Here is a 19437-nt window from a genome sequence, read left to right as displayed (position 1 = left end):
CGTACGCCCACAAAAAAAGAGTGTCTTCGAATTCTTTTTTCTTGCGTTATGGTTTTGTATTAATTTTTCTTGCTAGACTCTGATCTGATTATGTGTCGAAAGCAGCCCGGAATTGCAATTGGACGGCTATGCGAGAAGTGTGAGGGGAAGTGCGTCATCTGCGACAGCTTGGTCAAACCGAACGTCTTGGTCAGGATTTGCGACGAATGTAACTATGGAAGCAATGCCGGCCGCTGCGTGATTTGCGGCGGGAATGGTATATCAGATGCTTACTATTGCAAGGAATGCACCACGCTGGAAAAAGACAGAGACGGGTGTCCAAAAGTCGTCAATTTGGGCTCGTCAAAGACGGATTTGTTCTATGAAAGAAAAAAATACGGGTTCAGAAAACGGTGACATTCGCAGTTGTATATGTATATGTTGTATAGTCGACAAATTATAGAGAATTGAGATTTCAGCAGTTTTTATTGTACTAGGTTTTCATTGATTGTATACTTTTTGTGTGGTTGGGTACATGTTTTTGCGCAAATATGACATCTCTTATTTTTTTGGCAGCTCTCTGTCCGCGTGAAGCGTCGACGCGGTGTTGATGTCGCGAGTACGTGTCACGGCGGCGGAGCGGTGGTTGAGTGCTTTGACGGCATGAGGGCACAACGGTGCTTGCATGTATTGCGCGCTTGGTGCACAGTATGTACGGATCGACGCGTGCGTGCTGGTGGGGGGCGCTTTGAAGTTTCAGGGGTTGGTTGGCGTGGCGGAGTGGGACGCTTGCAGGTCGGAGGCTATGCTGGACAGCTCGTGGTCTTCGGTGGGGGAGGAGTGAATGAGCTTTAGGAGGCAGTGAGATTTGTAGTCGATGAGGGAGGAGAGAATGTCTTGGTGTGGATCGAAGTGTAGTAGTTGTTGGTGCAGTTCTTGGATGCGGTGTTGTATATGCTGGGCGGTGGAATCGGGGGGAGGCGAGGAGGAGCGGAGCGGCTGGTCGGGGATTCGTTTGCGTTTTTTTTGCCGATCTTTGCGCTTGCTGGATTGGGAGGGGTCGGTGAGTTTTTGCCGCGTTTCTAGGTTTTGAAGGGTGACGTTGAGCTGCGTGACGGAGTCGGAAAGAGTGTGCTTGGAGGGGGGTGCGGGGAGGGACAGGTGCTCGCGAGAGAGAGAGACGATTTTTGGTCTCACGGTCGAGAAAAAAGAGGAGGCGTCGGTGGGGTTGGCCGAGCGGAGGAGTTCGGATAGAGCGTTTGAGTTATGGAGGAGCTGGGAGCAGTCGGTACAGTGTTTGATACAATCGGGGAGGGGATGGGGAAGATCTGGAATGGAGGACAATGGAAGCAGGAACGTGTCGACGAGTTGAAGAAAGTTGGATTCATTGCGTTGTTGTACTGAGCATTGGATAGATGAGAGTAAGTGCTCAATGGCGGTGACGTCATCTTCTAGGAGCGTGGTGAGGAACGTGCAGATTGAGTGAAGATGGATAGAGGCCGCGTTTTTCAGCGAGTGTCTATCAGAGTTTATTTCGTCTTTAGAGTGAGGGGGTATTTTTTTTAAGTCGTCGACAAATTGAGGGTGGTTTAGACGGGCTAGTCGGTCGGTGGGAAGTGGAGAGTGTTGGACGGGTTTCGAGAGTTGAAGTATGAAGTCGGAGTGGTAAGAAGTCCATTCAGGATTCGGGTGCAGGAAGTGCACGTGGACGAGGATTACAAAGAGCAGGTGGGGCATTTCGGTCAAAAGATGGAATGGGAGTAATGTTGCGAGGTCACTTACGGGAGCCAGGTGGTCGGAATAGTCTCGATAGACGAGTTTGACGAGTAGTTGGCGTCTCAAGGTGAGTAGCTCGGCCGAGTCTCCTTGATTCAGGAGGCCCAGTTCGACGACTTGGACGGCTGTCTTGAGATGAGGCAGGCAGTTGCCTAGAAGCAGATGGCGAGCACATTGTGCATAGTTTTGTATACATAGGTGACATTTCGCAGCCAATAGACGAAGAGATTGGTGGGAAAAGTAGTTGGCCCAGGCAGTGCATATCTGCTCGATTTTTGGGTGGCCCGCAGGCAAGCGGGCCCTCGCTAGCGCCAGGGCATCGGGGAAGAGGCTCGCTCGCTGGTACACATCTAGTGCATCCATAAGGTTTCCCGTACATAGCACATACATAGCGGCTTTGTGTACATCGCCCCGCGTTTCGAGCTGTTTTGCATAGTTCAGACAGGTTTGTTTCCAGAGTGAGTATCCGCCGGAGATAGACCAAGAGACCCAGTGGTCATCTAGTCTTCCTTGGTGGATGATTGTTTGAATGGCTTCGAAGATTTTGCCGCGCCAGCATTCAGTTATTAGTGCTGCATCAGCTGTGTTTTTTTTGGAATCTCCGGGGCTTTCGATGACTTCGTCGTTCTCCGTTGAAGACGAGGGGTTCTTGCATGGCTGGTCGTCCGGCATTAAAAAAAGAAGGTCGTCTTGTTCTGCGTCGAGCCGTTCCGACTTCAACTTTCCTCGGACGAACTCCGCGATGCTCGCCAAAGTCTGGGCCTCTCCTTCTGGCTTCAGGAGGCGCGGAAATAGAGAATTGGACCCCTTGAGCTGGCCGCTCGAGGCGAGAGCGCTGTTCGGCGCCTTCTTGTTCTTCTTTGGAGGAGGCTCGGACGACGCCGACAGAGAGGCACCATTGTCGACTGGACAGGGCGTCTCGTCCGTCCGAGGCAATTCAGTCGTATCCGGCGCCCGTTGAGGCGCACTTGGACCAGACCTGCACGACGAAGACCTGAGGTGGGTCATCCGAAGTGTTTGGTCTTCGGATCCGGAAAAAAGAAGCTCGTCCGACATCGAACTCCAACTCACGCAAAAAACCTTGCCCAAATGACAGCGAACGTGCTTGACGGCCTGTCCAGTCCTTACATCCCACACGCAAATGAGACGGTCGTACGATGCGGACAAAAGCAAATGAGGCGACGTGGGACACCAAGAAACGTCAACGACCGACTTAGCGTGGCCAGTCAACTTCCACTGGAGACAAGCTTCGTGCTCTTGCGGAGCGACCCGCTTCGAATTTTCCAAAATAGGTGAAAAGTTGTAGACGAAGATAACGGTATCTTCTCCAGCCGTGGCGACCCAGCTACTCCACGAGGCGGGCGCCGGGTTCCACTTGATCCTATTGACCAGCTTTTGGTGGTCGCGGGCGGCATCGAGCACGTGCAGTCCTTGCTCGACGAGATAGAGTTCGGTAGAGCCATCCGAATTCCCGATCAGTAAGTGACGAAGCGACGCGTCAAAGGCGAAATCCGTACGCTTCGGGAAGGACGTCCAGGTCTTGGCCGTACGTTCGGACAGATATCCCAGAGTGTCGGTGGGATTGGCAATTAGATCATTTAGGTTTGAGATAAAGACGTTTTGATTTGGTCTTTTTGATTCTTGGTGTGGGTCATAGGCAAATATGCATCCACTTGATGAGCATCCATACAGGACCAGTTCGTCTCTTTGATCGCCCCCTTTAAGTCTAGGACCGAATTGGAGTTCGTATATGACACCCGTTCCCGGACGTGCATCGAATTGTACGTGCTTGCTGTTTGGACAGGAGACATCCAACAACCCGGTAACGCCCGTTTCTGTTCCGTAGGCGAGTCTGCCCTCCTCTTTAGGGTGCCACCGCACAACCGTCACCTTGGAAGAAAGACCCTTCCAAATAAGTATCGAGGAATAGAGAGCGGGGATGAAACTTGTCTTGGCCGGAGCATCTGCATAGCGCTTGAGTTCGAGCATTGCCGCGTCACGAGCGTACCATACTCGAATTGTATTGTCACCTATTCCAGATGCTACCAGTCCCGGTTCGAGATAAGATTCATCGATTGAATAAACGTATCCGCCCATGGACGTCAACTCCCAGTACTTACTAGCCTTTCTTAAATCCCACACGCACATAGTTCTGTCCATTGATATGCTTACGGCCCATCTCCCCTCAACGGATTTAATAGCGAACACATTTCGTGTGTGACTCGACGAAAATTTTTTGCAGCTTGCACCTACGTAGTCCCACTTCCAGAGTTCTCCCGACGCCCCGCTGACCAATATCATAGGTGATTTTGCCAACGGGTCTATTTCAGTGCAATGAACCGAATACCACGCGTGCGAGCGCTCCTGACCGCTGCTTTGGGGAATGCTGAATTTTTGACAAATTTTGTACTCAATTGCCGTATCGTCAGAGCAACGCTCTCGCTCCCAGATGAGTACCTGTCGGTTTCTGAGAGCCATGGCCACGCATCCCAGTTTCATCTCCCGCCCGTCTAGAGAAATAGGGCCACGGCACCAAGCCATGCTCTGAATTTGGTCTGGCTGAGTCGCAAGTCTAGCGAGTTCCTGTCCGCTCCATGGATTAAGCACCAACGCCGCTCCATTCACATAGGCAACCAAAAGCTCGTTGGAGTCCTCTGGATTAAACAACATACAGGATATGGGTGTCGGTATAGGACGCGCGTTGAGCACCGTCGCATCCAAAGATGGCGTTTCTTGTATGTGACGGCTTACGATTCGGCCATCCTTGTCTCCGGAAACAACTATGCAGGACCCACTAGAGGACGCAACGACAGACGTAATTTCAGCCTGGCCATACAAAGAAATAGGCTTATTAGTATTTTCTCTGAAACTTCGTAGGTGTTTTTTTTCTAACGACCTTGTGTTCGGCAGAATATCGGCGTACGACACGCTGAGAGCTCAAGTCCCATATTATGACCCGCTTATCTGCCGACCCCGATGCAAGGAAGACCTGTCCTGGACTCGAAAAATAAGCAACGCTGGTCACTCGTGCGTCATGCCCTTCGAGTGTACCCACGATGTGCTGGCTAAAAATATTCACTAAGATAATGAAATTTTTAGCACCGTATGCAGCAATTCCACTCGAATGCAAGTCTAAAATGTGCGGGAAATACCAATTTGCCGACGGCGGGATAAGCACACTGCCCTCGAGCTGTGGCAAGCTCATCCAAGAGGAATTCTTAGCTCTGTGAAACATGTCGGATCTCAAATCTTGGCTCAATCAAAAAAAAATTGTACAGACCAGTTTGTATAGACCTCTGTTCTTTCTCGAGGACGTTCTAACAGCCCTCTATCTTCTCGAGCTCATTCCAATGCACATATTGCGAAAGGGACATGTAAATGCGCCTGAACCAAACCAACTGACTTTCGTGTAGTTCCATCGCATAGAGCGTCGCCGAAGGCTTCGGGTTAAAAAACTTGATAGACGGTGAACTGTGCTCATTCTGTTCGCGCTTCTGAAATGGATTGAAAAGACGAAGGCCCAGCGGCCAGCAGTACTTCTGCAAAAGACTAACTGACTTCAACCGATACGCTACCAATCGCCTTCTTGAAAAATGTTTCAAATAATGCTCAACGCCTAAATAACAGGAAATGTGATTCGAATGGCCGGACACGCCATATGAGTCAAACGTGATCAAAACATTAATGTCCCACTTGTCAACCGACTCAGAAATATGTCTAGCAACCTGCTCGGGGTCCCACTGATAAACGCAATAAACACACAATTCAAATAGCGGTTAAAAACAAAGTCCAGGTACAGTTCTCAAAAAGTTATACCAAAAAAGTGACATACCCGAGCACCGTCTTGAAAATCACGAATGAGGATTTTCTCGGTCAAAAAGCCGAGATGAGACGCTGCCTTCAATAACTCTTGCTGACGAACAAGGCCACAATTCAGTCCCTTCGAAAGACAAGTCAAATGAAGGGTCACTTGGCTTCCAGAGCAACTGTCGATGTCTGGATACCATTGAAACGTCTGAAGCGTCAATATAGACGGCGAGAAAAACATTGTCTCGTCGTCTGGATGAGCGGTAACATAAAGAATGTTAATAGGCTCATTGCTTTCTGTAAGCCCCAAATCCGATTTGAAGCGCCCGATATGACGGGTATCCGCCGCTTTTATCATATCTAGAAGCCGATCTCGACGCTTGAATGACCCATACAGCGTCACGAAAAAGCCGAGGGTGAGAAGCACAACAGACATTCGTGACAAAGAATTTGAACGACAGCCTATCATACAACATGCACACTTGTCAATCCATAAAGCGCAACTTTTTTTCGATTCACGGCAAACTTGCTTTTTTTTTTGACACGCCGGTATACTTGGGTCGATTCGCGCTCGACTCGCCAAATCCGTTAGTCAGGCTTCGTCATGCTCGTACAAAGGATCGCTTCGACGCTCGAAAAGAGCTACAAGACTAAATGTCTCAAGGGACGACGCTCAACCCAAAACAGCCAGGGCCCCAATATCTCCACCGAGATCACTGACGGTACATTCGAGGAACTCGTCGTCAATGAATCCAGTCAGAAACCAGTTATTCTCCACTGCTGGGCGCCGTACGGCATTCGCTCTTTTTGACAATGTTGTACACATTCTAAAAAATGTGTGTACTTTATTCACATGCAGAATAATGACGTTTCTCTTCGCACAGATGGTGTCCTCATTGCCATACACTTGAATCGACGCTCGTCAACGCAGCCAGCACCAAAAACAACTCGATCAAACTCACAAAAATGTCTGTCCAAGAAAACATAAAAACGGTCCGAGAGCTGCAGGTCGAGGCGTTGCCGACAGCGTTTGCTTTTTCTCACAACCGAATCGTTTCAAAAATCGTCGGCGCACAAAAACAAGAAAAAGTGGATGAATTCATTCAAAAACTCTTAGACGCTCATAACGACGGACGACCACAGATCTAAGCCATCATGCATGCGCCCTTAGTCTATGCCAAATAAAAATGTTACTCTTCGTGCGTGACCCTTCTCAAATAGACTCTGTGCCATTTCGTCTTGTCACAAAGCAACGCAACAGAAAAAAAGCTGCGAGAATCGACGTGACCTACTTTTCTGCTTTCTTTTCTCTGAATTCTGAAACTCTCCCCGTCCAGTGAAAAGCACACTCTGTGGATCAGTAGCAGGCTAAACATGGCTTTTTCTCACAGGAACTCTTATTCGCAAGAAGCCAGCGGATTTGCCATCGCCGAATCTTCTTCAAATTGGTCCTCTGTGCCACAAGAAAGTGATTTTTGATTCCGATACATCTGAGCAATTTGCGCCGAGCTGGTAGCCTGCTGAACCAGTTTGTCCTCTCGAATCCGCAAAAATCTAGGGAATCTCAATCCGATACCGCGATCTTCCTTGACAAGCCCAATTGCTGCTTGATGCTGAGGAGATAAACTGAGATCCGCAGCTCGCACCTCCCATACTGCCACTGCCTCAAACCACACGTCTGGCTTCAATCCGGTCGAATAATTCTGTGGCCGGGCCGGCGTCTCCACCTGCTTCATGCTTGCAGTATATTCTACAAGCTGAGCATCTTTAAATCCAGTTGCTAACTTACACACACTCTGGTACATCTCTTCATCTTCATCGTAACATGCCAACAAGTAAGCTCCGTAAACGCCCGTTCGTTTGCCTCTACCATACCAAGCACCTATGGGCACTAAGTCAACCGAGTCGGCCATCTGCTCACTATAGTCCTTCTTAAATTTGAGCCAAGCAAAACTCCTCTTGGACGGCTCATAACGAGCGTCTTTGTCCCATGTCTTGATCATCAAACCCTCGCACTGATTCTCAACCGCCTCAATCAAGAACGAATCGAGCTCCTCGCTCTCACTGAATTCGCGGCTGGTCGCAAAGTGCAGTCGGCCTGCAACCGGACGCAAGTGGCTTTTGAGCAACTCGCGACGAGATTTCAGTGAAATTTCAAGTAAACTATCGCCGTTCAGATAGAGCAAATCAAAGACGTACAGACACACCTGGACAGTAATTTTTTTCAAGTCCACGTCCTTGCGCGCCCGTGTGCTGAGAATTTGGTAGGGCAGGATGGTGTTCTTTTCCAGGTCAAAGGCGACCGCCTCACAATCGATAATGAAAGAGCGGCACAACTCTGGATCGGCGACGCATTCAGAGAGTCCTTGAACTACGTCTGGAAATCGACGAGTTGTGTCTTCGAGGTTGCGCGAATAAATCTTGATGGTACCGTCAGGCATCAGATGAACCTGCGCACGCTCGCCGTCATATTTGTACTCCGCAGTGAATAGTTCGTGGCCCTTGAGACGGCTCAAAATCATGCCTATGCCGTTCATGGGCTGGGAGAGCATGGGCTCGACAGGCACGCCAACAACAAGTTTACACGTTTCTGGAAGCGAGGAAAGTTTTTTGTCAAGGCATACGGAAATCACAAGCTTCCAATTGGGACAACGAGAAAAGGCCTCCCTCAAAAGTGTCTTGGCAGCCGACAGTGCATCTTCATCAGGCACGTTAGGTCTGGACTCGTACATGGCAAGCGCATGGGCCAACCCTGTCATCACTGACTTAGCACCTAAGTTTAGACGTAATTTAGCTTGTAATGTCTTGACGATATACAAGATTTCGTTCTCCCTGCTCGAAACCATGAGATTGATAATGCGACCTAACTTCTTATCTCGCGTGCCATTGCCCCCTTCCAGTGCAATAGACCGCAGATTCTGATATACGGAGCGTATTGTGAGTGGGGGATAGGGTACAATTGTACGAACATTGTGTCTGGATTCCTGGGCGACCAATCCTAAATCACCAAGGACCTCGTATTTCGATTTTATTGCCGCTAATGACATGCCAGTCACAGCCGAAATGGCCTTCTGAATTGTGTGCTCACCGACGCCAAGTTGTACGCCTTCATATTGAGGCGCGAGCTGGTTTATGGCCAGGTAGATGGCCGGCACCAAATCATCCGGCTCACTAAGCAATATTTGAAAAAAATATTCACGCATAATTGAGATGTGCTCTAGCTTAGACCTCGTCTTGCGTATCGCGTCAAACGTTCGCGAGAGAGCCAAATACGGAATGGGTTCATTCTCATGATACAATTGAGAATCACTTGTACAAATGGATATGGTAGACCTGTCTTTTTGTATGACGTTTTGTGCAGACGAATTATCTTCAGTTAATTCTTTTTCCTCCCTATCCTCGCGTCGTCCGTCTTCTATCACCAATTCTTTATTTTCCTGCTTGACCTCGTGCATATTCTCGACCTCCAAAGTGTCCAACACCGCTGGTTGTCTTTTTCCGGCGTCACTAAACATATCTACTATTGTACGCGATTTCGTATTGCTTCCTTGGGCCAACGACGACGGTGTCGCCACGTTATTGACCGTCAAAAAGCCTTTAGATCGCTTCTTCGCGGGATTCTCATCTACTCGCTCATTGTACGCTTCTATACGATGAAAAAACACAACGAGGTCGACGAATAGGGAAATAATGAGTGAGCGCTACTCCAGGGCTGCAGCAACGAGAACAGATTATTAAAATAATATGAATTACCTGACTTCTGAGTAGATTCAGGTCGGATAGAATCCACATCGCGCCTTTTTGTCCTAGGACAAAAAAAGGCCTCGCTCATCGAGCGATGAACGTCAAGATGAAAATGTACAACAATAGAAGAAGAAAAAATTTTTCGTTTCCCAACAAGCCACTGTCACACAAAACACTTCAGATCGAATGTCCAAGGGGCCGGATGAGTTCTATATATGCTTCAAATGGCCGTCGGAGACACGAGACCCGGAAATGGGAGTCGCGTGCGTCAAAGACAACGAAGGCACACATTCGAGAACTTTGATTGGTATCGCCTATCCAGACATAGGACGACGTTTTTTTCCTACACTTCGGATAGGTTAAGAAACTGCTATGAAAAAAATTTTTTCGCGACAAGGCAAGGAAGAAGGCAAAGGTTGTCAAAATCTTTCTACGGTGTTTTGAACTGGTGAAGGAAAAAAAACATTCAGTCCTTCCTCTGTAACACATGGATTTCGAAATACCGCCACCGATACAAAACAACTGCAGTAAGACAGCAAGAAAAATTCTCGAAGAACCTGTAGAAGATCTGTATACGGAACCAGCTATTAAAGTACATCAATGGCAAGAACTTCTAGAAGATTCGCCAATTTTCTATCAAGTAATAGCACTTAAGGATTCATATTATGTTTGGGTTGGAACCGAAGAAGGACGATTGGATGCATTGGACATCTCTATTCCCTTATCTTCATCGGTACGCTAAAGAAAATTACTTCCGTCGTCCATGAGTGGAATTTCTTACATCCTTTTTCTAGAACACCATACCTACAGCTACGTCGCTGATTGGAAACCCCCTAGATGACCAAGGCTACTCACTTGCTCAAAAGCTAGGTATGTCTCAAGCTTGAACATGCAAGAGTGTCTCAACCTCGTCATTTGACAAGACCACATACATTGTTGTCTGCATCGTCGCCATATACGCTTTGACTAAGTTGCTGTTGGCTACTAGCTAAAAAGACAAAAAAGGCCTTTCTGATCAGCTACAACGTTCCTAAAGCCACTCCAAGACTGAGCCAACTCATAGAGCAGACCCTACGAGCGAAACTTAATAGCGAGATTTAAAGTGGCAAAGACATCGATGGATAAAGTGATTTTGAAGCAGTTCAAAGAAGGACCGACGCACACGCCACCACGCTATAATGTTTAAAAAGCAATATATTGTACGAAATACACAAAAATTTTCACAATATTTTGACGTGTGTGTAAGCAGCTGGCACAGCTTGGTTAGTTCGGCGTTATGCACATTTGTTGGCACATTTGCCATTCGCGAATATCAATTTCTTGACAAATGAATACATTAAGTTGTAGGTTGTAGATAGGTTTGAGTAATAGTCCTTGCATTTTCCTCGTTATTAGGGTGATAGGGTTGGTTTTTTGTATTATATCTTTGCGGCAGTTCTGGGTTGAGTTTCCCGCGTGAGGAAGATTACGGCTTATTTAGATCTCAGTGTGTGTGGAAAGAGGATTTGGCTGCTCTCAACAGGTTTTAATGTATTTAGGCCATTTTCGCAATTTTCTATTTTGGATCAAAATTACACACTTATACATAGGCAAGTCGCATCAGAGAAGTAGAGGTATTCACTCTGTGGCTGTCGTGGTCGCATATTATCTTACTGTCCGATGACATAACTTTTTATTAGTGTGCGGTTGTACACATTCTAGCGGAGATGTGCGTTATCTAAGTTAGGAAGAAGAAGAACATTTACCAACAGTGGGCGATTATAATGAAAGTGATGCCAATTTTAGTTTTAGATGGAGTCAGAACAGAAGTACGGGGCGAGGCGTGTGGGCGTGAGCGGTATTGTTTGTGTGGACTCAGCTTAGATTTTGTTGAAGCAAGTGTACACTGACAGATTTTGAAATACTCTTTGTAAACGTGGCGTCTGACTGGGTGGAAGAGGAGAGTTGTCGAACCGTGAAGCGGGTACGAGAAGGGTTCAGCCACGCGTGGATGAGGCAATTGCTCGCCATGTGTATGTAGAGCAGGCTCTAACGTTGTTGTATGAAAAAAAGTGGCAGACATGCTAGATTATTGTAGAAGGGAGACGAGAAATGTCGTAAATTCATATGCACAGAGGGCAGAGAGTGCGGTGGATCAGACATCGAAGGTGTTAGGCGATGCAGCGGACGAGGTCCATGAGAAGTTGAGTTCGGACGCTGAACAATCACACGACGAAAAAAAAGAGTCTAGGGAGAACTCTGCTGCGCCAGAGAACCCTTCTAATAAGGCAGCGGGCGAGCAGCCCTCTGGTGAAAAATTAGATGGTATTTTTGGCAATATCGCAAAAGTGTTTGGGGGTGGTTGGGGTTTCATTGTCGATAGTCTGAACGGTGTGGCTCGAGGAATTCGCAGAGACATCGCTCAGCCTAGTAAAGAAGAAAAGGAGGAGCTCAGAGATAGTCTTGTTCAATTAACTCGAAAGGTGGGCAGTGACCCCGACATTAAGAATGACAAGATAAAGCCAGCAGCACTCCAGAGTCGTGTCTCGACGACGCAAGGTATGGTGGACGAGGAGATGGACAGCAGCGCAGCGGGGATTTTCCTTGACCCACTGGAGGACCAGGAAGATTTCGACAAGTGGATGAGCAAGTTTGATTTAGACTCAGTGGTTGAGAAGAATTTGGTGACTATTGCTACCAATGAGGAAATTTCTCGTCTCTATGAGAAGCTGGTCCCATCCGAACTTTCGGAGGAGCTGTTTTGGGGTAGATATTACTACCATATCGAGAAATGCTCTGGCGACGGTCAGCCGACACCGGCGGAGGGTGAAAAAGGTGGCAATGAGAAAGAGGTGGAGGGTGAAAAAGGTGACAATGAGAAAGAGGCGAAGGGTGAAAAAGATGATAACGAGAAAGAGGTAAAAGGTGAAGGAGATGATAATGAGAAAGAGGCGAAGGGTGAAGAAGGTGACAATGAGAAAGAGGCGAAGGGTGAAGAAGGTGACAATGAGAAAGAGGCGAAGGGTGAAGAAGGTGACAATGAGAAAGAGGCGAAGGGTGAAAAAGACGATAACGAGAAAGAGGCAGAGCAGCAGCGAAAAGAGGAAGATAAAGAGGACAAGGGATGCGATGATACAGATCAGAATGGAGATAATGGAGAGAAACGAGAAGAGAAACCTCTTGCAGAGGAGGAGAAAGGTAAGCAGGAATAAAGAGCTTAGATTTTAGGTGTGTGTGTTTGTGCAGATTTGTGCAGAGACGGGGGGTGTAGAGACTCTCAGGTTTAGGAGAGTGCGAATTTAGACATTCTGCAGTTGAGAATGATACGGGCATAAACTTGGTGAACAGAGATCTACGGTCTGGACTGGTGCGTATGATGTGGGGGACTGTAGCAGAAGTTTGTTACAGGTAATAAAAAAAAAATTGTGTAATGGTTTATAATTTTTGTTGTATTTTCAGTTTGTGCAAATGGCCTCAGCGGAAATGATGGAGTATGAGGGTCAGGGTGGGTTTTCTTTTGAGAATTGTAGGAGGTGCGTCTCAAGAGAGAGATATAGGGTGCGGATAGGATGGGTTTACGGGAGAGGCTGACTGAGATTTTTTTCTGCGTTATGGAAGGAACAACATGCTGTATGCGGCTGGAGTGAAGCCTCCGAGTAGTTTGAAGACGGGGACAACGATTGTGGGGTGTGTGTTTAAGGTAAATATGACGCGTACTATTTTATCTATTTATTTTTACCTCTTAACAAGATCTGTTTTTAGGATGGCGTGATTTTGGGAGCAGATACGAGAGCCACGGAGGGCCCTATAGTTGCAGAGAAGAATACCGACAAGATACATTATATTAGCAAGAGAATTTATTGCTGCGGAGCAGGGACAGCGGCTGATACGAGTAACACGACTGAACTGATTTCTTCTCAGCTTGAGCTTCATCGCTTGGCCACCAAGAGGGCGCCGAGGGTGCGAACAGCGTTGACGATGTTGAAGCAGATGCTGTTTAAGTATCAGGGTTACATATCGGCGGCGTTGGTGTTAGGCGGTGTGGATTGCGATGGGCCGTCTCTTTTTTCCGTATATCCACATGGTTCGGGCGACGAGCTGCCGTTTGCAACGATGGGTTCTGGGTCCTTAGCGGCGGTGTCGGTGTTTGAGTCCAGATACAAGCGCGGGATGTCGAAGGAGGAGGCTATGAAGCTGGTGATAGACGCGGTATCAGCGGGAATATTTGAGGATTTGGGATCAGGGAGCAACGTGGATTTGGTTGTCATTGAGCCGAGCAAGACAGAAGTTTTAAGAAACTACCGGATGCTGAATCCAAAGAAGATTCAGCCGAGTTTGACAAGTTACCGATTTTCAGCGGGGACCACGCCGGTTCTCAGGTCGAAGGTTTTACCGTTGAAAAGGATAGCGACAGTGGAATCGGAAGTGACAGAAGAGAGGCATGCTGCGATGGAGGTTTCGTGAGAAGGGCGGGTGTGCGCAGAGAAGAGCTGGGACATGTTTCATATAACTGTTACGTTGGTGAATAATAAGTTTTAAGAAAATTTGTGTATACGAGAAATTTGACAGGTTGGGTTTTTTCATTCTTCTTTGTGCGTGTGATTTGGTCATGTTTACGCGGGGGTGCGATGTACAAACAAAGAAAGGAAGGGGGCAGTTATTTTTTTTTATTTTAGGGGCAGTGAGTTTCTTTGAAGGAAGCGAAGCTGGTCAGAAGTGCGCGGGCCTTTGCGAGGTCGGGAGCTTCGTCGTTTCTGGGGGTGAGTTCAGGAGCGAGTTCGGTAGAGAGATAGGCCTTCTGTTGCGGGTTGGCGAATATGCACAGGTAGCAGAGGAACTCGATGGTTTGTAGAGGGGAGGAGTGGTCTGGGAGGGGGGAGTCGCCGCCGGGAGGCTGGCATAGTTGGAGGAGGTGTCCTGAGAGGGAGAGGAGGACGGCAGAATGGAATTGTTCCCAGGAGTTGAGGAGAGAAGAGTGGTTCTCGTAGCGAAGGAGCTGATAGGCGCGTTGGAAGAGTGACAGGTAGAGGAGGATACCGGATTTGGTGCGAAGAATAGAGAGAAGACGAGAGGAGGTGAAGTGGTGATGGAATTCGAAGAGTTGGAGGATTTGGGAGAAGAGTTCTGGACTGGAGGCGAGGACGACGAGTCGTGTGTAGTTGAAGATGGCGGACACATAAGGCTTGGATTCATGGTGTTGAATAGTGAATGAGGAGAGGGGGAAGAGGTGTCTTATGAAGAATTTAAGCAGGCTGAGTGAGATAGAGGAGGGGAGGAGAGGGAGGAGTCTGGATATGAGTCTGGAGCCTTTTGGGATTGAGATGAGCCTGAGCATGAAGTTTTCCCAGTCTGAGTAGGTGGTGTGGGTGGAGGAGTTAGGAGAGTCGATGGGTGGGACGTCGAGGAGGGACAAGATAACAGAAAAAAGGGGTTGTTTTTTTGCGTGGATATCTGATTGAGTCAGTGGGGTGCGAAGGGTGTTAGAAGGGGGTTGTTGTTTGTTAGAGAGGCATTTTTCGAGTTGGTGGAGGTCTTCCAGTTTCAGAAGAGTTTCATAGACGTTTTCTATTAGCAGGTGTATGGCATAGGTGTTGAGAGGAATGGGGTTAGGGCGCTGATATGGTGGGGGGGGGTCCAGATCGATGACCTGTCTGGGTGCTCGAGGGGTTTGAAAGGTGATGCGTCCGAGGCTGTTATCTGATTCTTTTCTTTTACGTTGTGAACGTGGGGGATCGCAGAGGGGTCGATGGAATCGGTAGCCAGAAGGGTTTGATAGCAGTTCTTGGTTATTTTGGTAGTAGTTGTCGATCCAAGGGTTATCAGTGTGGAGTTGGTACTCTTGCATGCGGATGAGGCTCTCAATTTCGTGTGCTTTCATTCTACGGCTGGATTTGCGCCAGGTGGGGCGTCGGTTGTAAGATTTGCGGTCTTTGCTAGGTTCTTCTGGTAGGGGAGCCTTTTCAGGGTTAGGGGTGGGGGGTTTTTGAGGAGGGCAGGATTCAGCATGGGGTGTTGTGTCGGGGGTTTGCTGCGATGGATCCTGCATCCACGGCTCTTGCCATGACTGAGTGGGCGACTGGCCACGGGAGAACAGAGAGTCTGGGTGGATAGTAGCAGGGACGACGTTGGTTTGGTCTTTTTTGTCGGTTGAGGAGAATAAGACGTCGATGATAGTGGATGACGCTTCTTGTTCTGGAACTGGCTGTGGTTCCTGGTGTTGTGGATAGGAGGGATACTGAAGTGGGACATGTTGGGTTTGGCACAGGTCTGTCGGTGCGATCGAAAGGAAATGCTGTTGTGGGTATCTGTCGTTGTTATCCACAGTATGATCGGTTTTGGCGATAAACATGCACTTTTCAATAGGTTGATAGGCGTTTTGTTGTGAAAAGGACTGATCGAGAATAGAGGGAGGTCTCACAAGTTCATTTTCGTCGTCTTCATCGTCATCTACTTCGAAGAACTCATAGAGTTCTTTGGTTCCAAGCTTGAGAAGAGTTTCCATATCCGCATCATCGTTGAAGATGGTATGGTGCCTTGGTGATGCGATGCTCAGCTTTTCATGTTCAGACGAGTCGAGCAGGGTGGAAGATGGCAACTTTTCCATCAGAGACTCAAACAGCAAAGAGTCGTCGAATTGGCTGGACTTATAAGACGAGTTATCGAATTGTCGATCCTTTTGACTGTCCTCACTTTTAGACATGCATTTATCTGGTCCTTTCCGCCCAGACGAGTCCTGAAGCTCTATCGCAGGCGACGAGTTGGCGCTCCCTTTGTCCTCTTCATTCACACGCTCGTCCATCTCCAACGCCCTCCTCTGGTTCAGGCGGATCTCCTCAATGGAGCTCTGGTCCGGCAGCTCGAAATCGAAAAACGATGACCTCGATTCTCCCCCTCGAGGCTCCTCAGGCAGCAACCCTGAAACAGCAGGTCGGGTCAGTCAGCAGTATGTTAGGGAGTGCGTGTGTGTACGTATGTGTGTATGCATGCACACATTCATTTAACAATATTGCTCTCCTCTACGCCTGTAGAGGTCCATTTGCCATGATTTCTTCGTGCCGAGTCTCATGAACTCCGAGCTTCGAGGTACGTACTCATTTCTTGGAGGTCGCCAAAGGTTTCTCTGTTTTCGCTGTCTTCGGAACTATTTTGTCCCGAGTACCCCTCGAACGCGTCGTCTTCGCAGTAGTCTTCCATGGTCCTCCTTTCTCTTTTTGTAGGTCTTTGAGAATGTCAGCACGGGGTGGGCCGAGCGTTCGGACACCGAGTGCTCGGGGTCGTTGTATTAGAGGAGGTGTGGGAGGGTTCCTCTTATCCCCGAATAAGGGGGCATTTACTGGGTGGTCAGACGGTAGTCGTTGCACGGCGTACGTAGGGGTTACCTGAGAGATCCTACGTCCACTATAAAGATGAAGCACGAAAACTAAGAATTAAAAAAAAAAAAATTCTGGTAACAGTTTAGATGTGAGAACATGCCCCCGCCTTTCTGAATTTTCATCGCGAGCCCGTGATCGGCGCATTCGAGAACTGCGGGGGGCGTTCGAGAGTTGGCGTCATATACATTTTAGCTTTAGGGGGGTATTTTGAGCCATAGAGCGCGAGGTTATACCGAAGAAATTTTAAGTTTTTTTTTGAGTCGTCAGATCGTGGTCGGATAAGAAAAATGAGAGACAGCGAGAAGTTCACGGAGTCAGGTCTCTACGAATTGCTTGGATGTTTTTGACCTGATGGCTTCGATGCTTTCGTCATCTTTCGCGTACTCGATGACGAGTCTTCGGCCGTACAAGTGAGTGTTTTCCAGGGAGGTCATTGCGTTCCTTGAAAGGGGAATGGTTAGAGAGAGGGGGGTGGCGCAGCAGACGGAAGTGTGTGTGTATGTGTGTACCTTGCGTCGTCTTTGGTGAGGAATTCTACGAAGGAGAATCCGCGATGCGAGCGTCCGTTGGATTTTTTTGGAAGTCTGACTTTTTTGATTTCTCCGAAAGGTCTGCGAGGGTGGAGAGAAAGTGGTGAGTGGGAGTCGCGGGGTGTGTGGGTGTGTGGAAGGAGCGTGCGTACGAGAAAAGTTCTTGGATTTCTTTTTTGTTGGTTTGGAAAGGAACGTTTTTGATGAGTAATTTGGTGGAGGGGGGTGTGGTCTGGTTTTTTCGTTTCCTTTGTTTTGAGTTTTGTGGGTCGAACGAGGAGTTGTTGCTGAAGTTGACGCGGAGTTCGTGTCCGTCGAGGACGGATCCTTGGAGTTTTTTCCAGGCGGAGAGTGCTTGTTCTCTGGAGTGGAATTCGGCGAATCCGAATCCCTGAGAGAGTTTTTTGCCGTCAGAGAGTTTGCGGGCGATGGATACGTGTTTTGGGGGTGCGACGAGGGAGGATATGAATGATGAAAGCGCGGACTCTTCGGTGGAGAAGCTGAGGTTTTTGATGAATAGGACGTTGGATTTTTGGTCTGGCTGATCGGAGTCGGAGATTTTCGACAGGAGTAGGTCGCGGGGAGAGGGTTGAGAGGGTGCGGGTTGAGAGGAGGGGTTTAGGAGGCCTTCTGGGGCCCATTCGAGGAAGAGTGGGGCGCTATGAAAATTTTTGTAAGCTAAGGAGCGAAAGGCCGATCGAGCTTCTCCGGGTGCGAAGAATTCAACGATTGCCATCGTTTTACTGGGAGGGAGGATTATTTTAGACAGCGTGCCGTGTTTTTCGAACAGGGAGCGCAGTTCGTCGAGTTGAGCCGTAGCGGGTATATTTTTGATGATGATGGTGGTTGAACTGCGTTTGACGGATGGGTCGTAGTGGCTTTTCAAAGTGTCTGAACAGACGCCTTGAGATTCTAGAAATTCTTTGGTTTCTTGAATGATGCTGGTTTCTCCGAGAGCCAGCGTGACGGCCATGGATCCGGATTGTTCTTTGTCGAGGATGTCCGATTTTTCGACGTGGTGGCGGTCGGCCATGGCTTGGGCGATCGCGTCGGGACGGATAAACAGGCTGTTCCAGTTGTAGTCCCGCATTGCCGAGCGCTTGACGTCGGCCGATTTTTTGGCCTGGAAGGTGCTCTGAAAGCCGCATCGAGTGTCGGAGGTCGAATGGTCCTTCGATGGGTCGCTCAGTGGGTCTCTAGCGGGCAAGATATGGATCAGACGACCCTGAAATATGTTGCCGTCCAACGCTGAGTATGCCTCGATGGCGCTTGTGGGAGAAGAGAACAAGACGAACGCGAACCCTTTGTTCCTTTTGTTCTCTTTGTCGACGGCGAGGTGGACCTCTAAAATATCTCCGAAGGGCGAAAATAGGTCTGAAAGATCTTTTTCGGTCGTCGTATAAGGAAGATTTCGGACGAAAAGGCGTCCGTTCTCCAAAGATTGAACGGGTTTCTGTTGCTCTGCGACGGCGGTTTTGGGCTCAGGAACAGCGGCATTGGGCTCAGGAACGGCGGCATTGGGCTCAGGAACAGCGGCGTTGTGCCCAGGGAAGTCCTGGTACTCTTCATCGCTCGATTCGTCCTCTAGGCGAGAGACGCGGTCCGATTTGGTCGAACGGTCAGAATTTTCTAAATGACGTTTTTTGGCTTGTCCCGCGTCTTCCTGAACGGCGGTCTCTTCTCTCGCTCGACGGATTCGCTCGTTCGCGGATGAGCCTGCGCTGTGCCGACTCCAGGGACGCGGTAAGTCCTTGTCCGAGCCCCTCGGGACGGCGAATTCGACTTCCAACTTGCTGGTGTCCAAAAAACTCCGGTCAAAATACTCCCTGGCCCTGGCCGCCTCTTCCTCCGTCTTGTATCCCACGAAGGCGAACCTCCTGTTGACCCCCGTCCTTGGCGAAAAGTTTCGAAAAAGTTAGCTTTTTTTTTCCGTTTCTTGGACCGCAGCCACGATGCACGTACGCCGTCTTCATGATCTTGACGTCGGTGATCGTTCCCCCGAGCTGGCCCATGAAGCTCCTCACGCGCGATTCCGTCGCGTGCTTGGGCAGGTTCTTCACAATCAACCTCGTCCCCTTCGAATTCCGAGCCTGAGAGTCGGAGGGCCTCGTTCCATCTTCGACCCTTCACGGTGGCTCAGCACGTCAGTCAAGGGCCGCACGAAGTCTCTATGGCGGCCGCTCCCCCGTTTCGCGGAGACGCCAAACATACATTCTCTCTCCACTAAAGGAAAATGTAAAAAAAAAAAA

The 19437-nt window shown here is 48.7% G+C and overlaps 7 protein-coding genes and 1 long non-coding RNA gene across 10 annotated transcripts in view; 3 read left to right on the top strand and 5 right to left on the bottom strand.

Annotated features, from left to right (window-relative positions):
• Positions 1 to 9414, bottom strand: part of LOC126314437 (DNA ligase 1-like) — a 36554-nt gene extending 27140 nt beyond the window's left edge. The window contains exons 1-2 of one of the 3 annotated variants that reach the window (XR_007555849.1): positions 9316 to 9414; positions 6638 to 9208 (exon numbers count right to left, since the gene is read on the bottom strand). Coding sequence is in view for 1 of the 3 variants with exons in the window: in XM_049992412.1 (XP_049848369.1) it covers positions 6960 to 9208; positions 9316 to 9394 (2328 nt within the window). In the remaining 2 variants the exon portion in view is untranslated. Of the gene's footprint in view, positions 1 to 5898; positions 9209 to 9315 lie in introns of those variants that run through there. The other 2 variants (XR_007555848.1, XM_049992412.1) reach the window with 2 other exon arrangements.
• Positions 474 to 5102, bottom strand: LOC126314427 (gem-associated protein 5-like). Its single transcript, XM_049992402.1, has 2 exons — positions 4652 to 5102; positions 474 to 4581 (listed from the first exon to the last, which is right to left on the bottom strand). Exons 1-2 carry the CDS (start codon positions 4988 to 4990, stop codon positions 736 to 738), a joined length of 4185 nt encoding a protein of 1394 aa, XP_049848359.1. The 5' UTR covers positions 4991 to 5102; the 3' UTR covers positions 474 to 735.
• LOC126314406 (N-acetylglucosaminyl-phosphatidylinositol de-N-acetylase-like) lies at positions 5073 to 5920 on the bottom strand. The gene is made up of 2 exons (XM_049992379.1): positions 5726 to 5920; positions 5073 to 5495 (listed from the first exon to the last, which is right to left on the bottom strand). The coding sequence occupies exons 1-2, from the start codon at positions 5918 to 5920 to the stop codon at positions 5073 to 5075; spliced, it is 618 nt and encodes a 205-aa protein (XP_049848336.1).
• Positions 9415 to 9632: 218 nt separating the features above from the next.
• LOC126314460 (uncharacterized) lies at positions 9633 to 10466 on the top strand. Its single transcript, XR_007555860.1, has 3 exons — positions 9633 to 10039; positions 10101 to 10176; positions 10295 to 10466. It is a non-coding gene; the product is annotated as an uncharacterized LOC126314460 (long non-coding RNA).
• Positions 10467 to 10917: 451 nt separating this feature from the next.
• Positions 10918 to 12720, top strand: LOC126314447 (uncharacterized). The gene is made up of 3 exons (XM_049992423.1): positions 10918 to 11114; positions 11244 to 11269; positions 11359 to 12720. The coding sequence occupies exons 1-3, from the start codon at positions 11098 to 11100 to the stop codon at positions 12495 to 12497; spliced, it is 1182 nt and encodes a 393-aa protein (XP_049848380.1). The 5' UTR covers positions 10918 to 11097; the 3' UTR covers positions 12498 to 12720.
• Positions 12721 to 12748: 28 nt separating this feature from the next.
• LOC126314452 (proteasome subunit beta type-7-like) lies at positions 12749 to 13934 on the top strand. The gene is made up of 3 exons (XM_049992428.1): positions 12749 to 12818; positions 12904 to 12985; positions 13048 to 13934. The coding sequence occupies exons 1-3, from the start codon at positions 12754 to 12756 to the stop codon at positions 13747 to 13749; spliced, it is 849 nt and encodes a 282-aa protein (XP_049848385.1). The 5' UTR covers positions 12749 to 12753; the 3' UTR covers positions 13750 to 13934.
• LOC126314436 (uncharacterized) lies at positions 13928 to 16705 on the bottom strand. The gene is made up of 2 exons (XM_049992411.1): positions 16377 to 16705; positions 13928 to 16200 (listed from the first exon to the last, which is right to left on the bottom strand). Exons 1-2 carry the CDS (start codon positions 16477 to 16479, stop codon positions 13958 to 13960), a joined length of 2346 nt encoding a protein of 781 aa, XP_049848368.1. The 5' UTR covers positions 16480 to 16705; the 3' UTR covers positions 13928 to 13957.
• Positions 16706 to 16737: 32 nt separating this feature from the next.
• LOC126314438 (probable RNA-binding protein 19) lies at positions 16738 to 19417 on the bottom strand. Its single transcript, XM_049992413.1, has 5 exons — positions 19400 to 19417; positions 19151 to 19312; positions 17341 to 19080; positions 17168 to 17269; positions 16738 to 17099 (listed from the first exon to the last, which is right to left on the bottom strand). Coding segments are annotated over exons 1-5 (2133 nt in total). The 5' UTR covers positions 19402 to 19417; the 3' UTR covers positions 16738 to 16972.
• Positions 19418 to 19437: the final 20 nt, after the last annotated feature.

The sequence above is a fragment of the Schistocerca gregaria genome, unplaced genomic scaffold (assembly GCF_023897955.1).
Source record: "Schistocerca gregaria isolate iqSchGreg1 unplaced genomic scaffold, iqSchGreg1.2 ptg000560l, whole genome shotgun sequence".
Classification (NCBI taxonomy): domain Eukaryota; kingdom Metazoa; phylum Arthropoda; class Insecta; order Orthoptera; family Acrididae; genus Schistocerca; species Schistocerca gregaria.
Note: the sequence above shows the minus strand (reverse complement) of the source record. Positions and strands in the feature narration are given on the sequence as shown.

What these genes read in the sequence shown, in the direction of transcription:
- LOC126314427 (XM_049992402.1), bottom strand. Translation starts at nt 4,990, where the DNA reads ATGTTTCACAGAGCTAAGAATTCCTCTTGGATGAGCTTGCCACAGCTC. An exon ending in GATATTCTGCCGAACACAAG is followed by an intron (nt 4,582 to 4,651) that starts GTCGTTAGAAAA and finishes TTGTATGGCCAG; the next exon opens with GCTGAAATTACGTCTGTCGT.
- LOC126314406 (XM_049992379.1), bottom strand. Translation starts at nt 5,920, where the DNA reads ATGATAAAAGCGGCGGATACCCGTCATATCGGGCGCTTCAAATCGGAT. An exon ending in ACAGTTGCTCTGGAAGCCAA is followed by an intron (nt 5,496 to 5,725) that starts GTGACCCTTCAT and finishes TGCGTTTATCAG; the next exon opens with TGGGACCCCGAGCAGGTTGC.
- LOC126314447 (XM_049992423.1), top strand. An exon ending in GTTGTCGAACCGTGAAGCGG is followed by an intron (nt 11,270 to 11,358) that starts GTACGAGAAGGG and finishes TATGAAAAAAAG; the next exon opens with TGGCAGACATGCTAGATTAT.
- LOC126314452 (XM_049992428.1), top strand. Translation starts at nt 12,754, where the DNA reads ATGGCCTCAGCGGAAATGATGGAGTATGAGGGTCAGGGTGGGTTTTCT. An exon ending in TCTTTTGAGAATTGTAGGAG is followed by an intron (nt 12,819 to 12,903) that starts GTGCGTCTCAAG and finishes GCGTTATGGAAG; the next exon opens with GAACAACATGCTGTATGCGG. An exon ending in TTGTGGGGTGTGTGTTTAAG is followed by an intron (nt 12,986 to 13,047) that starts GTAAATATGACG and finishes ATCTGTTTTTAG; the next exon opens with GATGGCGTGATTTTGGGAGC.
- LOC126314436 (XM_049992411.1), bottom strand. Translation starts at nt 16,479, where the DNA reads ATGGAAGACTACTGCGAAGACGACGCGTTCGAGGGGTACTCGGGACAA. An exon ending in TGGCGACCTCCAAGAAATGA is followed by an intron (nt 16,201 to 16,376) that starts GTACGTACCTCG and finishes CTGCTGTTTCAG; the next exon opens with GGTTGCTGCCTGAGGAGCCT.
- LOC126314438 (XM_049992413.1), bottom strand. An exon ending in GTCAAGATCATGAAGACGGC is followed by an intron (nt 19,081 to 19,150) that starts GTACGTGCATCG and finishes CTTTTCGCCAAG; the next exon opens with GACGGGGGTCAACAGGAGGT. An exon ending in CTCACCAAAGACGACGCAAG is followed by an intron (nt 17,100 to 17,167) that starts GTACACACATAC and finishes TCCCCTTTCAAG; the next exon opens with GAACGCAATGACCTCCCTGG.